Here is a 24171-nt window from a genome sequence, read left to right as displayed (position 1 = left end):
CATAAATCATGGAGATTATTTTCAACAGATTGTTTTGAAACTATCAATAGTAGAAGAAAACTCTGACTAAGGATACTCATTAGTTATACTCTATAGGAAATAAAAGAAAATGTAGTAGATGGGGGAGAAAAGAAAACCCTAATTGTGATGAATGTTTTAGTGTGATGTCTTTGGAATCTGAAGAAGCATCTCTTGTTAATAGGAAAAACAATTTGGCTGTGGTACTGTGAGACATAATGCAGCTTCTGAATTATCAAATCAGTTTTTGGAAGCACTAGCAACTCAAACAAGTTTTTTTTTTTTTAATTTAAACTTATATTTTACTAATATAGCTCTTAATTATGTAAAACATTCTAGTTGTTGTAATTTTTTTGGTCAGATTACTCAGTCTTAAGTTTGCCTTGGGCATGTATTAGTAATATTTTTCTTCTGGAAAATGACATTGATGAAAAACTAAAAGATTAGCTTATGAGTTTTTCTATAATAAAAACGTAACTGAACTTAGTTCCTGTTAGTTATATGGGATGGTCTTAAAATCTCATTGTACAGGGATATGGATACTAAATGTGGAAACTTATTTTCTGTGTTATATGATCAGAGATCGACAAAAAACTAAAAAGCCTACATCCTAAGTATAAACATAAGTAATCTACTCAATGGTATCCATGTTGTACTTTCAGACCTTTAGCTGTGTAGGGTGACTAAAATATCTTGTACTTGCTGTCAACTTTACAATTTCAAAGGATGGATTTTTTTTTTTTTAGTATAATTTAAAACAGTTTGAAATTTTAGCATTTTTGTTAGAAATCACAGGTTGCTGAATTAATCTTAAAATGGAACCTCTCTTGGTACCTTTAGTTACTGTTTTAAGGGAAATACTTGTGGTACAGCTTATACTGATAGTTCTATCTTTATAGATATTAAGTTGGATTATATCTTTTTAGGGTCATGGAGGAATTTTGGACACTTGCCTTTAATCTGAAATTTCTACTTTTGTAATTTACTCTCTATGTAGTCCTTTAGGTCTAACCAGCTATGACAAGATGCAAAAATCTAACCTTTTTTAAAAAACAGGGTTACTCAGGTAGAGGAGTCATCATTTTTCATCTCAAAATATTTTTTTTTTACTTTGTGCTCCTTTCCTTCCGCTAGATCTGTTAAATCATTCTTAGTTAAATTATCCTTAGGATCTGAGCTTTTACTAACTTTTCACTTGAAAAAAAAAAAGAAAAACAAAACAAAACAAATTCAGACTTAAGGTCTAATAGTGAGACCATTTCATTGATATGTGAAAGGATGTGTTGCTTATGCAATGAGGGGCAGGGCTAGCTAACCTCTCTTGGCACCTCCAGGAAACTACCCAGCTCTGCTGGGGGAGCTGCACACAGAAAAGGAAACAGTTACTACTCCACGGTGAGTAACCCTGTTTTCTCCTTATTTCACCTTCTGACTGTTTTCATTGATTTTTAAAAGCTTGTATGTCAGACAGGGAAATAGTTCCGATTGTCAGAGTTATTTGAACTCTATCAGTATGTAAGATTTCTCTTGACTAGCAACCCTTTGTTCACGTGGTAGAGTAAGAGCCCACTTTTAATTTGTGTTTATAGCTATTATTGATGCTTGGGTTGAACCGGATAATAGAATACAAAAAGTAGATTGTCTCTTGTGATACACTTGCTCCTTGAAGGGGAAAAAACCTATTAGTGGCTTGGTTGTCATTTATGTTTTTATTTTGGAGAGGAGGGAAGGGCAGTTGGGAAGGGCAGTTCTTACGCTCAAAAGAATTTTGTGTTGTTATTTGCTGCTGTTTTATTGTCAATTCACCTGGCTCTCATTTGCATATTTGATTTGTATTGTATATATTTTTAATTAGTCGTTTTTTCCTTTTTCACCATCGTTTCTTTCCTACCAATAATTATTGTCATAGTTGAATCCAGATCTAAGGAAGACTGCCATCTAGTTGTACAAATAACACAGTTGTGGAAAAATTCATAGGTCTTTTCTCAGCAGCTTAAGTATTTTAACATTTTTATTATCAATTAGGTGGCCTGGTGCTATCTGGAGCTATGAAGATGATGAAACAGTATTTTTACTGCATATACATATTATTTAAAATATGTTGTGTTGGAATTATTTTTCCGAGTTTGATCTTGAGGTCAAATATTATTACTCTTTGTAAAATAAACCAGTGAATGAGTAGAATGAATTTCACATGGGGGGAGGGGTACTGATATTTCATTTAAATGATAAGGATTCCTACCTTAGCTTTTCATCAGTACAGAGATCCATAAGAGTTGGCAACAGCTTCAATCTATTCAGCTAAGATTCTATGCATAGCTAGAAGTTTCAAGAGCGATTTCAATTTTAAAGGACACAGCCTGGCAAAACTAGAGCTATAGCATGGACATGAAGAGACATAATTGTGAAGTCTTACTTGGGTAATGGGTAGAGATTTTCCTTAGAAATGATTCTCCTAAAGACAAGATCTGATATTTAGTGTAAATATAGGTTGAGTGATCCCTTACTTGAAGTGCCTGGGATGGGACGTGTTTTGAATTTAGGATTTTTTTTTTTTAAAATTTGAGTATACATCTTGGGAATGGTGCCCAAACCTAAACACAAAATTTATTTTATGTTTCATTTGCACCTTACATAAGTAGTCTGAAGATAATTTTGTACAGTCTTTTGCTATTGCAGTGTTTTGACTGTGACCTGTGGTACGAAGTCAGGTGTGGAAATTCCCGCTAGTGGTATCATGTTGGCACTCAGAAAGTTTCAGATTTTGAATTTTCAGACTAGGGGTGCTCAACCTGATGTCTTTCTGAACTTGCTGAAAACATTTAGTGTAAAACAAGTCAGTCCAATTGTAGTTTAGTTAACTTGTGGTAGATAGGAACAGATCAAGTTAAAGTTGAACCTTACATAAATAAGCACAAACAAATTTTAGCAGATAAGAAATTAACTGAGACTGAAATTGGATATTTTTCACAATAAAATATGTCATGAATTTTCTAATGAGCCAAGATATACCTAACCAGGTACTTTTTGTGTGTATAGAAAATAGGGAAGATGAGCTTTTTGAGTTTTAAAAGTCTAGGGAAAAAAAGCCATTTTTATGTAAACGTATTGTAAATATTTAAAATAATTAAAAATCTTGTACAGATGGCATTTTTAAAATAGATTAAGCAGTAATATTTCTAAAAATGGTCTGATGGGAAAGCATATCAGAGCAACATGTGAATTTTAGAAATTAGCATCAGGACTCTTAGATGAAACTTGGTTTTAACTGTAATTAGAATTTGCTTGGTGTAACTAGAGCCAGAAATGCATACAACAAAACTCTTCCCAAATGGTACAGTAATTTTATGTAAAGATTGTTGTTTTTAATCTTATTTGTAAGAGTAATTTGACTAATTAAAATTCGTGCTTAATGCAGAATTATATGATACCAAGTATACACTGGGTCAAGTACAGTTGTACTTCTACTTGAATGAACTACTAACGTTTGTAGTAGCTGTGAGAAGGTATATTTTTATGTGATGGCTCATGAGAAGCACTCCTTCAGGCTCTAACAGGAAAGGGATGGTATCCTCTTTATGCTTTATTCATTGTACTTTTTGACCCCAGACTTCTTCTCTTTGTGATGAAATTTAATTTCAGAAGAAATTTCAAGTTATTTATTTATTTTAAAAATTTTGCTATGTGGCATGCGTGAGAAAGCACCCCCAGGGGGATGGCCATGCCACAATCCCTTCTCCACTGTCTTCAGGATTTTGGGAACACTTACATACATACATGTCCAATTTGTTTTTCAAACCACCAGGTCTGGAATTTGAACTATGCAGTCATGACCATGTGGGATCTGGCTGCCTCAGGGACTGATATTTTTAAAGAAAACTAATTTTATTTTTATTAACTAGATTTTGAATGAATATATTTTGATAATACACTGACTTAAGAAGCCAAGTTCACAAGCTGCCATCAAAGGTTAAAGCTTTATAGAATGAGAACTAATTTTTTTTGGAGCGAGTCTGATTTTTTTCCATAGGGCATGTGTGCTTGCTCAAAGACAGAGACAAAGAGAAAGAAAACTAGAAATCACCCCCTGGCCCAAGAGAGGATGGCCACGCCACAATCCCTTTTTCTCCGTTCATCTTCTAAGATTTTGGGCACATGCGCTCATGTGTCTAGCGTGGTTTGCAAGACTCTGGGTCCAAAACTCACACTGGATGCAACTATTAGGCCATGTGCTGGGCCCAAAAACTTTTTTTTTTTTTTTTTTTTCGATTTTTGCGTTTGGACACCTGCACTCACTGGAGAAACAGAGAGAGATAGAGAGATAGAAAGCAGGAAATCACCCTCCACTCCCCTGTGGTGGGGGGGAGGTAGTTGGGCGTGGCTACCTTGCAATCCCTGCTCCATCTGCTCTGGGGATATTGGGCATGCTCACATATGCATCCAGTGTGAGTTTTAAGCTACTGGGTCTTGGACTCGAACTGCGGTCAACTACATGGGAGTCCAGTGATATAACCATTATGTCATCTGCTGGTCCCCCTTTGAAACAAATTTTAAGAGTGATTTGAACTTAAAAATGAAAAACCAAATTTTATAATATAAAATATTAATGGGCTTTGAGTTAAATAAGTGAAAAAAAAGCCATTTGTTTTTTATGTTCTGTAGCCTTGGTTTTGACACGTGAGTAGGTATTATTGCTGTTCTAAGTACTGGGTTATGGTGAGCAATATACTTAAATAACTTGACATTTTAATAATGTTATTATCTGTTATTTAGATTCAAATATAATTGTCAAACATTGCAGTATAGAGAAACCATTCAATTCAACTACTTTTGTGGGGTGTACAGTATTAATAACACCTGGGTATGTTGACTTAAAAAATATTTTCTTGGAGCCAGCAGGTGGCCTAATGGTTAAAGCACTGGACTCCCATGTGGTGGGCCATGGTTTAAGTCCCAGACCTGGCGGCTTGAAAATCAAGCCGGACGTGTGTGTGTGTGTGTGTGTGTGTGTGTGTGTGCGCCTAAAATCCCATAGGAGAATCAAGGAGAAAGGATTGCAGCTTGGCCATCCCCATGGGGATGATTTCTTACTTTCTCTGGCGAGTGCATGCACCCTATAGAAAATCTCTCTTTTAAGTATGTGTGTACACACACACACACACTCACACACACACACACACACACACACACACACTATTTTCTTCCTTTTTGTTAAAGAGAGCAATTTTTGCTATGGCATGTGTACTCACCTTAGAGACCAAAAGTCCGAAATCACACATACTCCCCCCCCCTGGGGGGGGATGGCCACGCCAGATTCCCTTCTCATTCTTCTTTTGGGATTTTGGGCACACATGCCTGGTGCGAGTTTCAATCCTCCGGGTCCAGGACTTGAACCACAGGTGGCCATGTGAGAGTCTAGCAACCTAACCATTAGGCCATCTGCTGGTCCCCACATTATTTTCTTTATTACAAGTTCTGTGCAGTTCATTAGTATTGAGTAAAAAATAACAAAACTTCTGTTTATTCATTATCTCTTCATTGAAATTTACGTTTGCCCTGTCCCTTGGCATTTTCCTGATGCTCCTCCTCTTAGGAAGTTTCTTTGTTTGAAAAGTTATTGAATTTCGGGATTAGCAGGTGACGTGGTAGTTAAGTCGCTGGACATTCCCACATGGCTGTCCCACAGTTTGAGTCCTGGACCTGGTGACTTGCTTTCTCAATTCCCTGCCCCCTCCCCCCCCCTCTGTCTCTAGTCAAATTAAACTAAATGAATGAATACATAAAATAAAGTAAATAATTCTTTTTCAAAAGTTATTTATTTCAAAGTTTGAAATAAAATGATGAAAATTGAGATACTTTTTTCATTGAAGACAATTTAAATTTCAGGTGTATGGACTTTTATTTTTCTGTAAAATTTGTTCTGCATAACTCAAGCGACTTTAACCATGTAATTTAGCTGGATCTGGTTGTGGTAGCGTGATCTCTGTGGCAGTTTTAATTAGGAACTGTATTTTTACATTTGAATTTCTTGAAAACAAAGCAAATGTTAGGAGAGAGACCTATTTGACTATTTTAAGAAGATGAGTAATGATTATCTAAAGAAGCTTGTCTGCTTTGATAAAATTTGGCTGTGAATTTTAATAAACCATTATGGAGCTGCTTTTTCTTATTAATGTTCATCATATTTAAACATTTACATTTGAATATTCAAATCCAATATGTTTCTTTGGGAGTTGAATTTTTCCTTCGAAGTCACTATATTAATATTTTCTTTAAGATAAATAATACTGCTTTTAGTGAAACAACATTGATCTTCAGAAGGGTAAAAAACTGAGGTATCTAAGATGGGAAGTCTGTTTTAAGAGTATTATATTTATTTTGATTTAAACATTCTAGCCATGAGACTTTCCCCTTTACTCCATCATATTAATATTATTAATAAATGTAAGCACTCTTGTTTCTATACAGGGTACCAAGTATGGTGTCCTTGGAAGAGACAAAGTTGTATACTGGACTTGAATATGGTATGTGCATCTTAATCGGAGTAATCCATGTAGCTTGTTTTGTCATTTTCTCTGCAAGGGTTAAAATGGAATGGTTTTATATTTGTGACTTTTGTAGTCTTTTTGATACGAGATAAATATTAATTACATAATAGTAAGTTTTCTTTTTCTGAAGGAATTGGAAAATTATATAAGAAATAGCTAATAAAAGATAGAACTGGGGAAGGAGTCTGGCAGGTGGCATGGTGGTTAAGGTTGCTGGACTCCCATGTGGTTGACTGTGGTTTGAGTCCCAGACCTGGCAGCTTGCTTTCTCACCCCCCTCCCCACTTCTCTCTCTCTCTCACTCTGTTTCTCAAATTAAAATAAATGGATAGATAAATAAAGTTAAATAATTCTTTAAAAAAAAGAATTGGATCAGTAAATCAATATTTGAGTGTGTTCTGTGTGTAGAGACAGGCTTTCATATAATATAATGCTCATTTATGTTTAGCATTCTTTTAGGATCTATACTTCATAATGAATGGTGATTATTATTTCTTTTATTTTTTTTGGAGAGATTTTCGCTATAGGGCACATGCGCTCGCCAGACAGACAGAGAGAGAAATAGAGACAGAAAGCAAGAAATCACCCCCCAGGGGGGATGGTCACGCCGCAATCCCTTCTCCTCCATTCTCCTCTCGGGATCTTGGGCACGCACGCACACACGCCACCTGGCGGCTTGAAAATCAAGCCGGACGTGTGTGTGTGTGTGTGTGTGTGTGTGTGTGTGCGCCTAAAATCCCATAGGAGAATCAAGGAGAAAGGATTGCAGCTTGGCCATCCCCATGGGGATGATTTCTTACTTTCTCTGGCGAGTGCATGCACCCTATAGAAAATCTCTCTTTTAAGTATGTGTGTACACACACACACACACTCACACACACACACACACACACACACACACACACACACACTATTTTCTTCCTTTTTGTTAAAGAGAGCAATTTTTGCTATGGCATGTGTACTCACCTTAGAGACCAAAAGTCCGAAATCACACATACTCCCCCCCCCTGGGGGGGGATGGCCACGCCAGATTCCCTTCTCATTCTTCTTTTGGGATTTTGGGCACACATGCCTGGTGCGAGTTTCAATCCTCCGGGTCCAGGACTTGAACCACAGGTGGCCATGTGAGAGTCTAGCAACCTAACCATTAGGCCATCTGCTGGTCCCCACATTATTTTCTTTATTACAAGTTCTGTGCAGTTCATTAGTATTGAGTAAAAAATAACAAAACTTCTGTTTATTCATTATCTCTTCATTGAAATTTACGTTTGCCCTGTCCCTTGGCATTTTCCTGATGCTCCTCCTCTTAGGAAGTTTCTTTGTTTGAAAAGTTATTGAATTTCGGGATTAGCAGGTGACGTGGTAGTTAAGTCGCTGGACATTCCCACATGGCTGTCCCACAGTTTGAGTCCTGGACCTGGTGACTTGCTTTCTCAATTCCCTGCCTCCTCCCCCCCCCTCTGTCTCTAGTCAAATTAAACTAAATGAATGAATACATAAAATAAAGTAAATAATTCTTTTTCAAAAGTTATTTATTTCAAAGTTTGAAATAAAATGATGAAAATTGAGATACTTTTTTCATTGAAGACAATTTAAATTTCAGGTGTATGGACTTTTATTTTTCTGTAAAATTTGTTCTGCATAACTCAAGCGACTTTAACCATGTAATTTAGCTGGATCTGGTTGTGGTAGCGTGATCTCTGTGGCAGTTTTAATTAGGAACTGTATTTTTACATTTGAATTTCTTGAAAAGAAAGCAAATGTTAGGAGAGAGACCTATTTGACTATTTTAAGAAGATGAGTAATGATTATCTAAAGAAGCTTGTCTGCTTTGATAAAATTTGGCTGTGAATTTTAATAAACCATTATGGAGCTGCTTTTTCTTATTAATGTTCATCATATTTAAACATTTACATTTGAATATTCAAATCCAATATGTTTCTTTGGGAGTTGAATTTTTCCTTCGAAGTCACTATATTAATATTTTCTTTAAGATAAATAATACTGCTTTTAGTGAAACAACATTGATCTTCAGAAGGGTAAAAAACTGAGGTATCTAAGATGGGAAGTCTGTTTTAAGAGTATTATATTTATTTTGATTTAAACATTCTAGCCATGAGACTTTCCCCTTTACTCCATCATATTAATATTATTAATAAATGTAAGCACTCTTGTTTCTATACAGGGTACCAAGTATGGTGTCCTTGGAAGAGACAAAGTTGTATACTGGACTTGAATATGGTATGTGCATCTTAATCGGAGTAATCCATGTAGCTTGTTTTGTCATTTTCTCTGCAAGGGTTAAAATGGAATGGTTTTATATTTGTGACTTTTGTAGTCTTTTTGATACGAGATAAATATTAATTACATAATAGTAAGTTTTCTTTTTCTGAAGGAATTGGAAAATTATATAAGAAATAGCTAATAAAAGATAGAACTGGGGAAGGAGTCTGGCAGGTGGCATGGTGGTTAAGGTTGCTGGACTCCCATGTGGTTGACTGTGGTTTGAGTCCCAGACCTGGCAGCTTGCTTTCTCACCCCCCTCCCCACTTCTCTCTCTCTCTCACTCTGTTTCTCAAATTAAAATAAATGGATAGATAAATAAAGTTAAATAATTCTTTAAAAAAAAGAATTGGATCAGTAAATCAATATTTGAGTGTGTTCTGTGTGTAGAGACAGGCTTTCATATAATATAATGCTCATTTATGTTTAGCATTCTTTTAGGATCTATACTTCATAATGAATGGTGATTATTATTTCTTTTATTTTTTTTGGAGAGATTTTCGCTATAGGGCACATGCGCTCGCCAGACAGACAGAGAGAGAAATAGAGACAGAAAGCAAGAAATCACCCCCCAGGGGGGATGGTCACGCCGCAATCCCTTCTCCTCCATTCTCCTCTCGGGATCTTGGGCACGCACGCACACACGCCCGGCGTGAGTTTTAAGCCTCCGGGTCCGGGACGCGAACTGTGGTCGACTACATGGGAGTCCAGCGACATAGCCATTACGCTAACTGCTGGTTCCCATGAATGGTGATATTGTAACCCTTATAGGCTAATGATTTTTGTATCTATCATAGTTACATTTTATATTAACATTGAAGTAAAACAGTTAAAAATATGTTTTTTCTTTCTCTATTGCTTTTTCTATTTTCCCGCCCAGTGAAGTTTTTTGTTTTTTAAGCTTTGCTATAGGAACTGTGCACTTGCAGGGTGTGTGTGTGTGTGTGTGTGTGTGTGTGTGTGTGTGTGAGTTAAATCACCCACCAAGGGGGATGGCTACACTACAGTCCCATCCTCTCTGCTCTCCTCTTCAGATTTTGGGAACACATGCACACACACCTGGCATGTTTTTCAATACGCTGGGTCCGGGATTCAACCAGTCAGTCAGTCATGTGGGACCAAACTGCCTTACCCTCTGTGCCATCTGATGCCCCTAGTAAAGGTTTATAAGCAGATAATTGTATTTATTTTTTAAAGAATTATTGTATTTAACCTTAATGATTGGTCAATTTAATTTGACCAGAGAGGGACACAGAGAGAGAGAGAAAGCGAGAAAACAAACTGCCTGGCCTAGGACTTGAACCGTGGTTGACCATGTGAGAGTCCATCGCCCTTAACTACCTTCTAGCCCCAGCAGATCATTTTAAATGTGGAAGATTTTGGAAGTTCTTTTTATACCTAGCCACTAATTTAAATGTGATAAAGGCAGACTCATTTGTTCTTCCTGTTTATTTTACCCCTTCTTGACATGACCTATCAATAGAAACTTGAAAAGTCTGAGCAGTATTCAGTATCTAAAGTGTTTTTTGAGACCAGCGTGTGTAATGGTTATATCACTGGACTCCCACATAGTCAACCACGGTTCGAGTCCCAAACCCAGTGATTGAAAACTCAAACCAGGCAGGTGTGCATGCATGCTCTAAATGGAGAATAGAGAAAGGATTTCAGCGTGGCCATATCCCCGTGGGGTGATATTTCACTTTCTGTCTCTCTGTCTCTCTCTGTATCTCCGGTGAGTGCATGTGCCCTATATATAGCAAAAATCGCTCAAAAATAAGTAAATTAAGTAAATAAGATGCTTTTTCTTATTTTTAAAAAATAGATCTATCCAGAGAGAACCTTCGAGAAGTAATTGCTAGAGTCATTCGGAAGCTTCTTAGTAAGTATATACACACATGTATGTATTTAACTTAGTATATTTAGGAATGTTATTCTATAGCATATATGCTTTTACTCAGTGTACTTTATTATAAATGGTGACACTATCAAGTATTAGTTTATTCCCCTAACCAGTGGATTCTTTACTAATGAATCAGAATTCTTATAGTAATTCAAAATATTTTAATCAAAATCCTTTTTCCCCTACTATTTTAGATCATATACTTGATAATTCAGAAGATGATACCAAGTCATTATTTCTTATCATTAAGGTACAGTTGTCATTTAATAGATGCATAATTATCAATATGATTGGTCTTGACTTGATGACTTGTATGAAATATGAAATTCTTTAACACAGATTATTGGAGACCTTTTGCAATTTCAAGGATCTCACAAACATGAATTTGACTCCCGATGGAAAAGCTTTAACCTAGTAAAGAAGTCAATGGAAAATCGGGTCAGTATTTAAGATTTAATTTCACCAAAAAGTCTTAATTAATGTTTTTAAAATACATATAATAACCACCTATTTTGGGGATTATTCAGCATACAGAGGGAATTTTCCTATAAATGAAAATAGTTGATTTTAAAATACTATTCAAAAGACAAAAATATGATATAAATCAAGTAGGTCCTGAGGAAAAAAATATATTTTCTTTCCTTTTTTTTTTTTTTTGTAAATGTTTTTGCCTTAGGGCACATGTGCTCACCAGAGAGAGGGAAAGTGAGAAATTATCCCCCAGGGATGCTGTGCATGCCACAATCACTTGCCCTCCACTTTTCTCTTGGGCTTCTGGGCTGCAGGCATACATACCTGGGATTTTCAAGCTGCTGGACCCAGGGCTTGAATTGCAGTTGGCCATGTGGGAGTCCAGCACCTTAAACACTATGCCACCTGTTTGCTCTCAAAATGCATTTTCTTTCTGTGAACTGTCAGTTTCCATGATAGTCTCAACTTGCAATGAGAATTTGGACAACAATATCGAGGCTATGTTGTAAGAACATGAAGAAATAAAAAATAGGAGGAAGCTGGATGTGGTGACATGTTATGGTACTCCCAGCTTCTCAGGAGACTGAGGCAGGAGAACTGGGAATTTGAGGCCAACTTGAGAGCCTAGCAAGACCTTGTCTCTTCCAAAAAAATAAGACTTAATAAGACTTGATAAGACTTGTCCATAGGTTCCAGTAAAAGTCAGTATAAGCTTCTGAGGGAGCATGGAAGAAAGAATACTTACATAAGTCCAATGATGTTTGTAACAGTGTTCTTTAGGAAACTTTTACTGAAATTAAATCTTAAAAGTTTGTATGAGGTAATTGTTTAGGTAAAAGGTGCTGGGTATTTTGGATAGAGGGAATGGCATATGAAAGGCCAGAGTGACATAAAAGCATAGTATGTTTTAGGGAATAATGGCTATAGAGAAGAATGGTAGGAAGTAAACTAGGTTGCTGTTTGTCATGAGAAAGTACTTTAGTTTTATATTCCTCATTGGGAAGCCATTATGGGTTCATAACTAGATCTAATTTTGATATTGGAACGATCGGTATTCAATTCACTGGTATTGAAAAGCTCTGCCACCACTATGAGAAATAAGTGCTAAGAAATTGAGACTGAAAATAAAGAGGGCAGTTAAACTATCATTATCATTCTCGTTCAGAAGGGGGGGAATAACAGCCTCAATCAAGACATTGGCCTTGTGAGAAAAGTGTTTTTTGTTTTTTTTTTTAAATGTGTTTACTTACTTTTTTACATTTTCCCATAGACATTTACTTCATATATCAAAAAATTTTTGCTCATACTCCATAGTTCTTCACAGTTAATATTAAAGGTGAAATTGTGGTGATTTAATAACTAATGAGATTAAGTATAATAAACTATCACACAAAACACAGGGTGTTAGATGGTCTATTTAAAAGGAGAGTATTTCTACTATTAACTATAAATGTAATTGAGATGGTCTATTTTGATATAAGCCCGAAGGCTTTAAAATGAATGAAATACTACTATTGCTCACCAGCCAGCCCCATGTGGACCTTTTTATAAGTTTATATTAAGGGATTCAGAGGAATCAGTTGGTGGGGTCATTTAGGAAAGATGTTGAGGTGTTTGCTACTTTGTTTTACAGCTCCATGGGAAAAAACAACACATCAGAGCACTGTTGATCGACAGAGTAATGTTGCAGCATGAGGTAAAAACCTTCTTCAATCATGGTGACTTTTAACAACATCGGCCTTCAGATGACTATGTATTCATTTATACTGTACTCTTCCTAATGAGATGAACTTTTAGTATACACTGAGATTTGATTTATATTGTTTTCTTAGCTGCGGACACTAACTGTTGAGGGCTGCGAATACAAAAAGGTACATCAGGATATGATTAGAGATCTTCTTCGTTTATCTACAAGCTCATACAGTCAGGTAAGGCTTATTCAGACACTGTCTTCTCCCTCTTTCCGTTTTATTACATGCAATCTAAATATCCCGATTTTAACAAGGGAATTTAAATAATTTTTCCCATAGTCGGACAGCTAGAAAGTAAGGAAGCTAGAATTAAAAGCTTGGCCTCTATTACTGGCATAGAAAACGTCTTTCAGTTGTAAATACATTCAGGCTAGTTTTGCTAGTCCTCTTTTACAGCTTTTAATTTTCCTATTTTAATTGCTTTTCAATTTTTTTTTTTACTTGAAGCTGGAAGATAGTGGTAGGGTAATAGGTGACATGGTGGTTAAGGCTCTAGATCTCGACATAGCCAACTATAGTTCAATTCCTAGACCTTGCAGCTTGAAACTTAGGCCAGACATGTGTGCATGGAAGCCCAAAATTCCAAGAGGAGGATGAAGGAGAAGAGATTGTGGTAAGGCCATCCACCCTAAAGGATGATTTCTCACTTTCCCTCTGTCTTTCTTTCTCTGGCAAGCACACACATCCTATGACAAAAACCTGAAAAAAAAAGAAAGAAAGAAAGAAAGAAAGAAAGAAAGAAAGAAAGATAATGGTAGTCTGATGATGCTATCACTTTGTTAAATCAGATTTTGAAAGGCAGTTTGTGAAGGCCATGTAGTCCTTCTAGGCGCTGTGCTTGGGTTTCAGGAATCCGCTACCATGTGAATTGTGAAGTCACCCTTTAAGGTAGCATAGAACTAAGTGATTATCTTCAGGCACAGAGAACTGAAAAAAGAAAGAAATTCCTACACATCTGATTATTCTATCTTTGCAAAGTAATATAACTGGTCTTGAACCCAGCAGTTTCTTTTAAAGTAATGCTTAAAAAAAGTTTGAAATATGGACAGCATATTGCCTTTACTACAGTCAATTCATATTCATCACTACTGAACTAGCTTATAGGTTATAAGTTTATACTGAATCTTTTGTTTCAAAATATGGAGGGCTATCCTTAAGGTTTGAAAACGGTTAAGTGGTTGTGTATGTCTTTTGCTTATTTAAGTTCATCTTGGAAAGTCTTTGATATTCCTTGTATGAAAAAAAGAGAAAATATGACTTTTCTCGTTAAGAGAAACTCAACACAGAGTTTAATTGTCTGGTAATTACTTTCAGCTTTTGTATTCAACAAATACTTGAGGTTCCAATCTTCTTTTATTCATTCATTCTTCATTCATTCATCCATTCAATTTATGCTATAGGGCACTTACACTGGACTGAATAGAGATAGACAGATAGAAAGTGAGAAATCACCTCCCAGGACGGGCCACTCCATTGTCTCTTCTCCTCCATTCTCCTGTCAGGATTTTGGACCCTGCACGCCTGTTGTGTTTTTCAATCCACCTGATCTGGACTCAAACCATGCCGTTGGCCATGTGGGATCTGCCTTAACCACCATACAGCTGACTGTCTCCTCCCTTCGTCATTATAGGGCTTGTATGCTCACCTGAAAGTCAAAAACCACCCATTTCCCCTCAGGAATATAACCATGTGGCAGTCCCTTCCCCATTCTGCTCTCCTGATTATAGGCATGCATGCACCGCTGCTTAGAGTTTTTTCAAACCGCCAGTCCAGAACTCAAAGTACGCAGTTGATCATGTGAATAGAATCCAGCCTTCTTAACCACCATTCCATTGGCTGCCCTCATTGTCTTTCCTCCATCAAAAATATCCGACCAGGTAGTGGCATGGTGTGGTTAAGGAGCTGGAATCCCATATGACCAACTGCTGTTAGAGTCCCGGACTTGGCAGCTTGAGAGTCATGCTGGGAACATGTGGATGTGTGCCCCTAATCCCAGAAGGAGAAGGGAGGGGGTGTATCTATTCCTTATTGGGGGTCAGTGATTTCTCACTTTCCCTCTCCAGGGAGTGCATGTGCCCTATGGCAAAAACTTATAAAAAAAGATTGGATCAACATAATCTAACCCACATATTTGGCTGGTGATAATATGCTTTTCTTTTGGTAAAGGTAGCCATCTACTTGATTTTTTTAGAATATATGTTTTGGTGTATTTTTATGTTAACTAGAAATTTCTGCTAAATTATCATTTTTTGCATTCATTTAAAAATCTTTTGTAGTTTTCTGCCATTTAATAAAAGTTCTTTGTTTATAACACTTACTCCAGGTTAGAAATAAGGCACAGCAGACCTTTTTTGCTGCTTTGGGAGCATATAACTTCTGCTGCAGAGATATTATTCCCTTGGTCTTGGAGTTCTTACGACCTGATAGACAAGATGTCACACAGCAGCAGTTCAAGGTATGAGTCGTTTTGTTTTGCTGTGAAAATTTTTAGACATTCAGAAAAGTTGAGAATTCTACAGTAAACATTCATATCTTCACCATTTTGATTCTGTTTTTCAAATGTTGCTATGTTTACTTTATCACATCTGTCTATGCAGCATTATTTTTATATGTTTCGAAGTAAGTTGAAAATGTGAGTACAGTTTGCCTTTAAACAGGTATAGGCTTTTTTTTCTCCCCAGTTACTTGCCATTTACCTGGGTTTATGATCACCGGTATTATATAATGGAGAAGATGTAGGACGCAGACTTCCCTTGGAAAAAGAGAAGTTTAATATGAGCGCTAGAGCCCGAGTAGCCTGGCTGGCCTGTGGGAAACGGAATGAAAGACTGTCAAGTTTAGGGTAGTATTGCCGGCACTAAGGAAGGACCTGCGACAGAAAGGAAGTACAGTAATTTTGAGCAGTGTGGTTAAATCGTATATGATCAGAGCAGAAAAGGAAGAAAATTACACAAAAGAAGGCAAATACTATGTTGTGCAGGGATGCAGTAGAGTTTGATGAGGTATAGTGAATGCTTATCAGAGAGAATGGATAGGACCTGATTGAATATGGGGGGATAAAAAAAGGAGGTACTAAAAGATCGAGTTTTGGGGCTGGCAAGTGGTGTGGTGGATAAAGGTGATAGCTTCCCACATGGCCAGCTGTGGTTCAAATCCTGAACCTGGTGGCTTGCTTTCTCACTTTTCCTTTCTCTCTCTCTTTCTGTCTCTGGTCATATTTTTCTTAAAAAAGGAATTAAAAAATTCTTTTAAAAAATGACTGAGTTTCTGGTTTGGGGGTACAATAGAAAGGGAGAACAGATAAATTCATTGTTTGGACAAGTTAAATTTGAAATGGTTTCTATAAGTTAAGAAGCAACGATAAGTAGATAGAAAATGATTTTAAACATACCATTTTTATGTATATTGATAATGCTCTAAACCTTTGGACATGGGTAAAAGAGCCTAGAAAGACAGAGACAGACAGACAGAAAGCGAGAAATCACCTGCCAGGGGGGATGGCCACACCACAATCCCTTCTCCTCCATTCTCCTCTCGGGATCTTGGGCATGCACACACACGTGCCTGGCGTAAGTTTTAAGCCACCAGGTCCAGGACGCAAACCACGGTTGACTACATGGGAGTCCAGCGACATAGCCATTATGCTAACTGCTGGTCCCGAGAATTCTTTGAGAAGTTTTTGCTATAGGGTGTGTGCACTTGCCAGAAAGAGAGAATCTTTGTTCTTAGAAAACATCCTTATATTTCTGTATTACCTCACTAATAGTTATTTTTTGAGAAAACCCTCTATTAAGTGACTTAGAGAAGATATGGTTAGATTTCAATGAAATGTTTAGTTGATTCTCTTTTTTTAGGGATTTTTTTTTTTTTTTTGATATAGGGCATTTGTGCTTGCCAGAGAGACAGTACAAAATCACCTTCCAGGGGGATGGCCATGCCACAATCCCTTCTCCATTCCCTCTTGGGATCTTGGGCACACACGTGCGTGCCTATCCTGAGTTTTAAATGTACTGCGGTCGGTGACATGGGAGTTCAGCGATGTAACCATTACACCATCTCTTAGTCCCATAAATGTCTAGTTTGTTTCTAAAAGTAACGCATTAGATTTATGAACCTATTTTACTAATATTAGACATTTAAGAAATCAGTGTAAATTTCAAAGCTGCATCTAGGTTCGTTGACTTCAACTAAACCATGCCTTTTATTTATTATATAAAAATATTTTTCCTGCAGGGTGCTTTATATTGTCTCCTTGGAAATCACAGTGGCGTGTGCTTGGCAAACCTCCATGATTGGGATTGTATAGTTCAGACTTGGCCAGCTATTGTTTCTTCAGGGCTTAGTCAAGCAATGTCTCTTGAAAAGCCATCAATCGTGAGACTATTTGATGATCTTGCAGAAAAAATTCATAGGCAATATGAAACGATTGGCTTGGACTTCACAGTGAGTAAAACAGTTTTTCTATTCAAAATTTAGTGGAAATACTGCCTTACTAAAATGCCTTTTATTTAAGAACAAAACAAAACAAAACATTTCAGTGGACACACGTGCTCACTAGAGAGAGTTGGAGCAAGCACACCCTAGTGGAGCATGGTCACTGCCACAGTCCAGTCTCCATTTTATCATCCTGTCTGGATTTGGGACATGTAAGCACATGTACCTGGCATGTTTTTGAAGCTGCCAGGGCCTGAATTTGAACTGCATGGTCATCCCTTGAGTCTGCTCCTTTATTCTACGAGGAGGAGTAAGGCCATGAGACTTAACTTGCCATTTACTTTTCTTTTATCATTTTTTCCCCTAGTAATACTCTTGGCATTTGTTTCTAATTTTTTATAAAGAACATTCATTTTCTGTTTCCCTGTTTTTTTTTGTTTTTTTTTTTTGTTTTTGAGAAGTTTTTGCTGTAGGGTACATAACGCTCTCCAGAAAGACAGAGGGACAGAAAGTGAGAAATCACCCCCTGGGGGGATGGCCACGCCTCAATCCCGTCTCCTCCATTCTCCTCTTGGGATCTTGGGCACGCACGCACACGCGCCCGGTGTGAGTTTAATCCACTAGGTCCAGGACTCGAACCGCAGGCAACTACATGAGAGTCCAGCAACAGTATGGTACATAACGCTCTCCAGAAAGACAGAGGGACAGAAAGTGAGAAATCACCCCCTGGGGGGATGGCCACGCCTCAATCCCGTCTCCTCCATTCTCCTCTTGGGATCTTGGGCACGCACGCACACGCGCCCGGTGTGAGTTTAATCCACTAGGTCCAGGACTCGAACCGCAGGCAACTACATGAGAGTCCAGCAACAGAGCCATCACACCAACTGCTGGTCCCACCTTGTTACATTTTTAAATCATTACAAGGATAGGACTGGCAGTTGGTGCTATGGTTAAAGGCACTGAGCTACCACATAGCTAACTGTGGGTCAACTCCTGGACCCAGTGGCTTGCTTTCTCACTTTCCCTCTCTCTCTCTCTCTGGTTAAAAATAATAATAATAAATAAATAAATAATTCTTTTTAAAAAATTTAAAAGTAAATCATTGTAAGGGGGGAGTAGCAAGTTGGAGCTGGTCAGGGAGATCCAGGTTCATATCCTACCAAGAGGCCATAAAGGTAATTACATTGCTGTATTTACCATTAATTTATGTGTTTCCATAGCTTTGTTTTTCAGAGTTGATTATATTGGATTGTCAGAAAATCATGATGGGGACCAGCAGTTAGCACAATGGCTATGTTGCTGGACTCTCATGTAGTTGCCTGTGGTTCGAGTCCCAGACCCGGTGGCTTAAACTCAAGCCAGGCACATGTGCATGCATGCGCAAGATCCCAAGAGGAGAATGGAGGAGAAGGGATTGCATCCCCCCAGGGGGTGATTTCTCGCTTTCTGTCTCTGTCTCTCTCTGTTTTTCTGGCGAGCGCACACACCCTGTAGTAAAAACCTCTCAGAAAAAAAAAAAGAGAAAATCATGATGTATCTTTTCCGTGTTTTTTCTGAGCAAAAATATATCATGGCTTTTCTGACAATCCAGCATTTTAGGAGGTTAGCTGTACTAGCCAGAGTCACAAAGAGTGGCCACTAGGTTTATAATTTATAGTGACAAAAATTAAAATTGGTTGATTTGACATATGAAAGAGTAAGGAATATGATTCAGTGGTGCTCAAATAGAGAGCTGTAATAGATGATCTGAAAACTTACAGGTGCTTTTTTTGCACTCCCTCATAATATCTCTCTTTCTCTATATCTATATCTGTATCTATATCTGTATACACACACACACACACACACACACACACATATATATATATATATTTCATATAAAGTATGTGGCCTTTTTTCGTCTGCCTTTTTCACTTAGCATAATTTTGTCTATTTTACAGTATGTCGTCAGAACTTAAGTTTTTCCTTTTTATGTTTTCATTAAGATTCCAAAATCATGTGTTGCAATAGCAGAATTACTTCAACAGTCAAAGCACCCCTCTGTCAACCAGATGTTGCTTAGCTCAGAAGAAATTAAAGAAGGACTTAAACGTCAACAAGAGAAGAATGCAGATGCCCTAAGGTAACTGGTCATCTGTATGCTAAGGTAGATGACATTAGCAACAGCAGTCTTCTAAGGGTACATTTAAAATGTAGATGTACCTTTTACCCATTGACATCTATGTAAAAGGGGAAACTATTGCAAAAGAGTTATTTCAAAGGTCCCTAACTTTTACTTCTAGCTTGCAAGTGTAGAACATGGTCACTTAAAAAGAACTACTTTAATATTGTCTTTTTTTCAATGTGAATTCTCTGTAACTTTTTTTGCATAAATATTTTAAAAACAACATAAGTGGCTTACATAATCAGTTAATAAACAGTAAATTTAAGTCTAACACATATATTTCTTCTTAAAATAATTACTTTTGAGCAGATTTGCTCTCAGGATATTAGTGAACCATTTAGGATTCTTGGAACCAGAGCACCTCAGTGCTTCCGTGTAACACAGGAAGGAGCCTTCCTAACTTGATTTTGTCTTTGTCTTCTAATTTGTATGTGAATATGTCTACTTATTATTTGCTCAAGTATCTTCATAAATAGTAAACTTATTTTAAAGCCTACCTAATGCATTTCTGATAGCCAGCATACCATATAGATAGACTGTTAGTGCTAATGCATTACTACTTACAGGTAGCTTTTGAATGCCCACCCGGTGGAGTCATTGTCTGGTTGTAGCCCTTTGTGTTCCTTTCCCACAGCCCCTGTTTACCCATCGCCTTTCACTCTGGCTTCTTTCTCACTAGGCCCTTTACAGACTGGTGATAAAAAGTAGAGGGAGAGTGAATTTGACTCGATTTTGGACTTATATTAAATTATTTGATGTTTATCTTAGTATTATAGTAAAATAATACCAATCCTGAATTTTTTTTTTTTTAAGGAACTATGAAAATTTGGTAAACACGTTGCTAGATGGTGTGGAACAAAGAAATCTGTAAGTGCAAAAGTTTTTTTAAATTCTCAAAGCATTTATCTTGAATACTACAGGGGTCTCTACATGGAAAACTACGGAATGGCTATGTCACAAAAGATTATACTCTGATTTGTGTATTTAGAAAAAGACTAGGAGGGATTAATGGGAAGGAAGTTTGGGTTAATGATAGGAGTAGTGTTATTCAACACTTTAATTTTTGAAAAACTTAAAATTATAATATGTGTCAACTATAGTTCTTCCTCAGTGATTTTATGCATAATATGCTTTATGATTTTCCTCCTTTCTAAGGCCCTGGAAGTTTGAACATATAGGCATTGGCCTTCTGTCTCTACTCTTGAGAGATGACCGAGTGTTGCCACTTCGTGCCATACGGTTTTTTGTTGAGAATCTCAACCATGATGCAATCGTAGTTCGCAAGGTAGAAACTTTATTTTAGCTACCATCTTGGGTTTACCGGAGCTCTTTACAAACAATCTGTACTTAATAAATATCTTAAAGTATATTGGTTTGAAATTTCTCAATAGTGATTCAGACATGTAAATAATTCAGTACCGGTACATTGGGGCCAGCAGGTAGCATGGTGATGAAGGTGCTGGATTCCTACATAGTCCACCATGGTTTGAGTCCTGGACGAGGTGACTTTAAGATCAAACCAGGCGCTTGTGTGTGCATGCCCAAGATCCCAGGAAGAGAATTTAAGAGAAGGGATTATAGTGTGGCCCCCTGGGGGAGTGAGTTCTCACTTTTCTTCTCTCTTTTTCTCTCCAGTAAGTGCACATGTCGTGTGACAAAAAACTTAAAGAAAATAAAAAATCCAGTCAATGAATATATGAGAACCTGTTCAGGAAGTATGCATTTCAACACTGAGGATACAGCAGGAGACAAGTTTATAGGCTAATAGTAAAGTTTGCTTCAAAAAATTTGAAAATGGTGTATACAGTATTTCAGGAGGGGAAATAAATGACTTTTTGTTCTTATGTTTGCTTTAAAGAACATTAGAGGTGAGGTGCTACTTTCAGAAGCATTAGAGGTGAGGTGCATGGTGTGAGCTTGCCTTGTCTGTTGTAATGGAGGAAGATCCCTAGGTTGAGATTTGAAGAGTGAGTGGATATTGGTTTAGTTTTCATTTTTTCCCACAAAGAATTATTTTTTTTAAACTAACTTTCTTCTTTCTTTTCCTCTTTCTTTCTTTTTTTTCCTCTTCCTGTCTTCCTGTCTTTCTGTCCTGTCTTTCTCTCTATCTTTCTCTAAAAATTTGACTAGAAAGGAACAGAGAGAGAGAGAGAGAAAGTGGAGGAAGTGAGAAAGCAAGCCGCCAGGTCTGACTTGAACCAGTGGTCGGCTATATGGGAGTCCAGCGCCCTTAAGCACCATACCACCTGCTGGCCCCTGTTTAGTTTAACAAAGAGAGGCTCACAGTTTCCGGAAGAGAGCCTAGCATGGTTCAGGAATTAAAAACAAAATAGACTCTGTCCAGGTCAGATTTAGCATTCGGTGGCTGTGCCAGCAGATGTCAGTGAGTGAGATGTTTTGGAGAGAAACAGTATTCAGCATCTCCTTTGAGTAAAAGAAGGGCAGCCATTTAGGAGATAATTTTTATACGTATTTCTTCCCAATTTTCTTTTCTAGATGGCAATCTCAGCTGTTGCTGGTATTCTCAAGCAGCTTAAAAGAACCCATAAAAAGCTGACCATCAACCCCTATGAAATCAGTAAGTATCACCAAAAGTAAGTGATGGTACTTTTCATTAAAACTCAGGAACTTTCTTTTAAATGTGGAAATTACAATTTTGACTTCAAATATTGTATATTGGTGTAATGGTTACATTGCAGGACTCGCATGTAGTCAACCACAGTTCAAGGCCCAGACCTGACAGCTTAAAACTCACGCTGTGTGTGTGTGTGTGTGTGGCCACCCCACCCCCCCGAGGGGGGGTGATTTCTCACTTTTTGTCTCTCTGGCAAGCACATGTGCCCAAAGTAAAATTCTCTCTCTCTCTCTCAAAAAAAAAAAAAAAAAAATCAAATACTGTCTCTTGATAGTGACACACAGTGTGAAATAATGTTAGGAAGTAAACAGTTAATATGATAACTAGTGATGAAAGGTATTTACAGGGCCAGTCAGTGGTATGGTAGTGAGGCAGTTGGATCCTGTATGGCTGACTACATGATTCTAGTTCTGGACTCGGCACCTTGTACAACAAATTGGGCGCTTGTGTGCGTGCACCTGTGTGTGTACCCTCAGAATCCCTAAAGGAGAAATGGAGAAGAGCCATTCTGGGCGTGCTTTCTCATTTTCTCTCTCTGTGTCTTTCTCTGGCAAATGTTTACCCTCTAGCAAAATTTTTTAAAAAAGTATTCATAGAAATAGATTGGCTCTTGGGGCCGGCAAGTGGCATGGTGGGTAAAGGTGCTGGACTCCCACATGGCCAACCATGGTTCAAGTCTCGGACCTGGTGGCTTGCTTTCTCACTTCGTCTCTCTCTCTCTCTCTTTCTCTCTCTGTGTCTCTCTCTCATCAAACTGGAAAAATATAATGCTAATAATAATAAAGTTAAAATAAAATAATTCTTTAAAAAAATAAATAGATTGGCTCTTAATATCTTTTTTTTGGCGCTTAATATTTTTATGATACATGTACATTTTATGCACTCAAGGAACATGTGTCATTTGTTAAATATTTTCTCTCTGGGTGGTGGGAGTAGGGACAAGGCTATACCTTACCAGGTTATCAAAATTTTTCAAAAGAAGAAACATTTTGTTTCTCTTCTACAATCTAATCCATGACCAAAGCGTAGTTATGTCTCTTTAGGTGCTTTTAGTGCAATGTTTAATTCTGGACGAGATCATAGACCAGAAAAATGTTTTTAATTTCTTCTTTTTTTTTTTTTTAAGAATTATTTTATTTAACTTCAACTATTTATTTATTTATTTAAATTTGACCAGAGAAGGGGGGAGAGAAAGACAGAGAGAGAGAGAGAAACCAAGCTGCCAGGTCGGGGAATCAAACGGTGGTCTGCCATGTGGATGGGAGTCCAGTGCCCTTAACCACCATGCTCCCTGCCAGCCCCAATTTCTTCTTTTGAAATAATAGACAGCTGACAAAAATTTAAGCAAGGTCTATAGATGAAATAGTATTACCGTATTAGTGTTAACTTTTTAAATCTGAGAATTGTGTTTTAGTTATGTAAAAAATATTATTTATAGAACATACTGAAATATTTGAGGAGAAGGGGATATTAAATCTGCAGTTCACACTCAAATTCCAATAAACAGATGTATGTATGTGTGTGTAGAGAGAGAAAAATGTCAAACTACACATGATAAAAATTTTAAATCAGGAGTCACCAAGTGAAGGATATTATTTAAGTGAAGTGGGAATTCTTTAAGCTCTGAAAGTCTGAAATTCAAACCTAAAAAAATTTAGTAAGAGGAAAAATATGTATCATACTTGACTTTCTCTCCCCAAATAATTCTCCCATCACCATTTTGTGGATAATTTTATCTTCTGTCATTTGAAATACACCCTTAATTGCTCATGAATATTTGGTCTTACCTTGAGAGAATTTTTTTTTTTCAGAGGTTTTTGCTGTAGGGCACGTGTATTCATCAGAAAGACAGAGAGAGACAGAGACAGAAAGCAAGGAATAACCCCCAGGGGGGATAGCCACGCCGCAATCCCTTCGCCATTCTCCTCTTGGGATCCTGGACACACACACACACACACACACACACA

The 24171-nt window shown here is 37.3% G+C and overlaps 1 protein-coding gene across 1 annotated transcript in view; it reads left to right on the top strand.

Moving 5' to 3' along the window:
- Window positions 1-24171, top strand: part of PSME4 (proteasome activator subunit 4) — a 104483-nt gene that overhangs the window by 54860 nt on the left and 25452 nt on the right. Inside the window, 12 exon segments of the mRNA XM_006159028.3 lie at window positions 6487-6542; window positions 10672-10728; window positions 10944-10999; window positions 11089-11187; window positions 12854-12916; window positions 13053-13148; window positions 15295-15426; window positions 17205-17414; window positions 19391-19527; window positions 20383-20436; window positions 20725-20854; window positions 22066-22147. Coding sequence (XP_006159090.1) covers window positions 6487-6542; window positions 10672-10728; window positions 10944-10999; window positions 11089-11187; window positions 12854-12916; window positions 13053-13148; window positions 15295-15426; window positions 17205-17414; window positions 19391-19527; window positions 20383-20436; window positions 20725-20854; window positions 22066-22147 — 1172 coding nt within the window.

Source organism: Tupaia chinensis, unplaced genomic scaffold, assembly GCF_000334495.1.
Source record: "Tupaia chinensis unplaced genomic scaffold, TupChi_1.0 Scaffold000622_1, whole genome shotgun sequence".
Lineage (NCBI taxonomy): Eukaryota > Metazoa > Chordata > Mammalia > Scandentia > Tupaiidae > Tupaia > Tupaia belangeri.
This window is presented reverse-complemented; position numbering and strand designations above follow the sequence as displayed.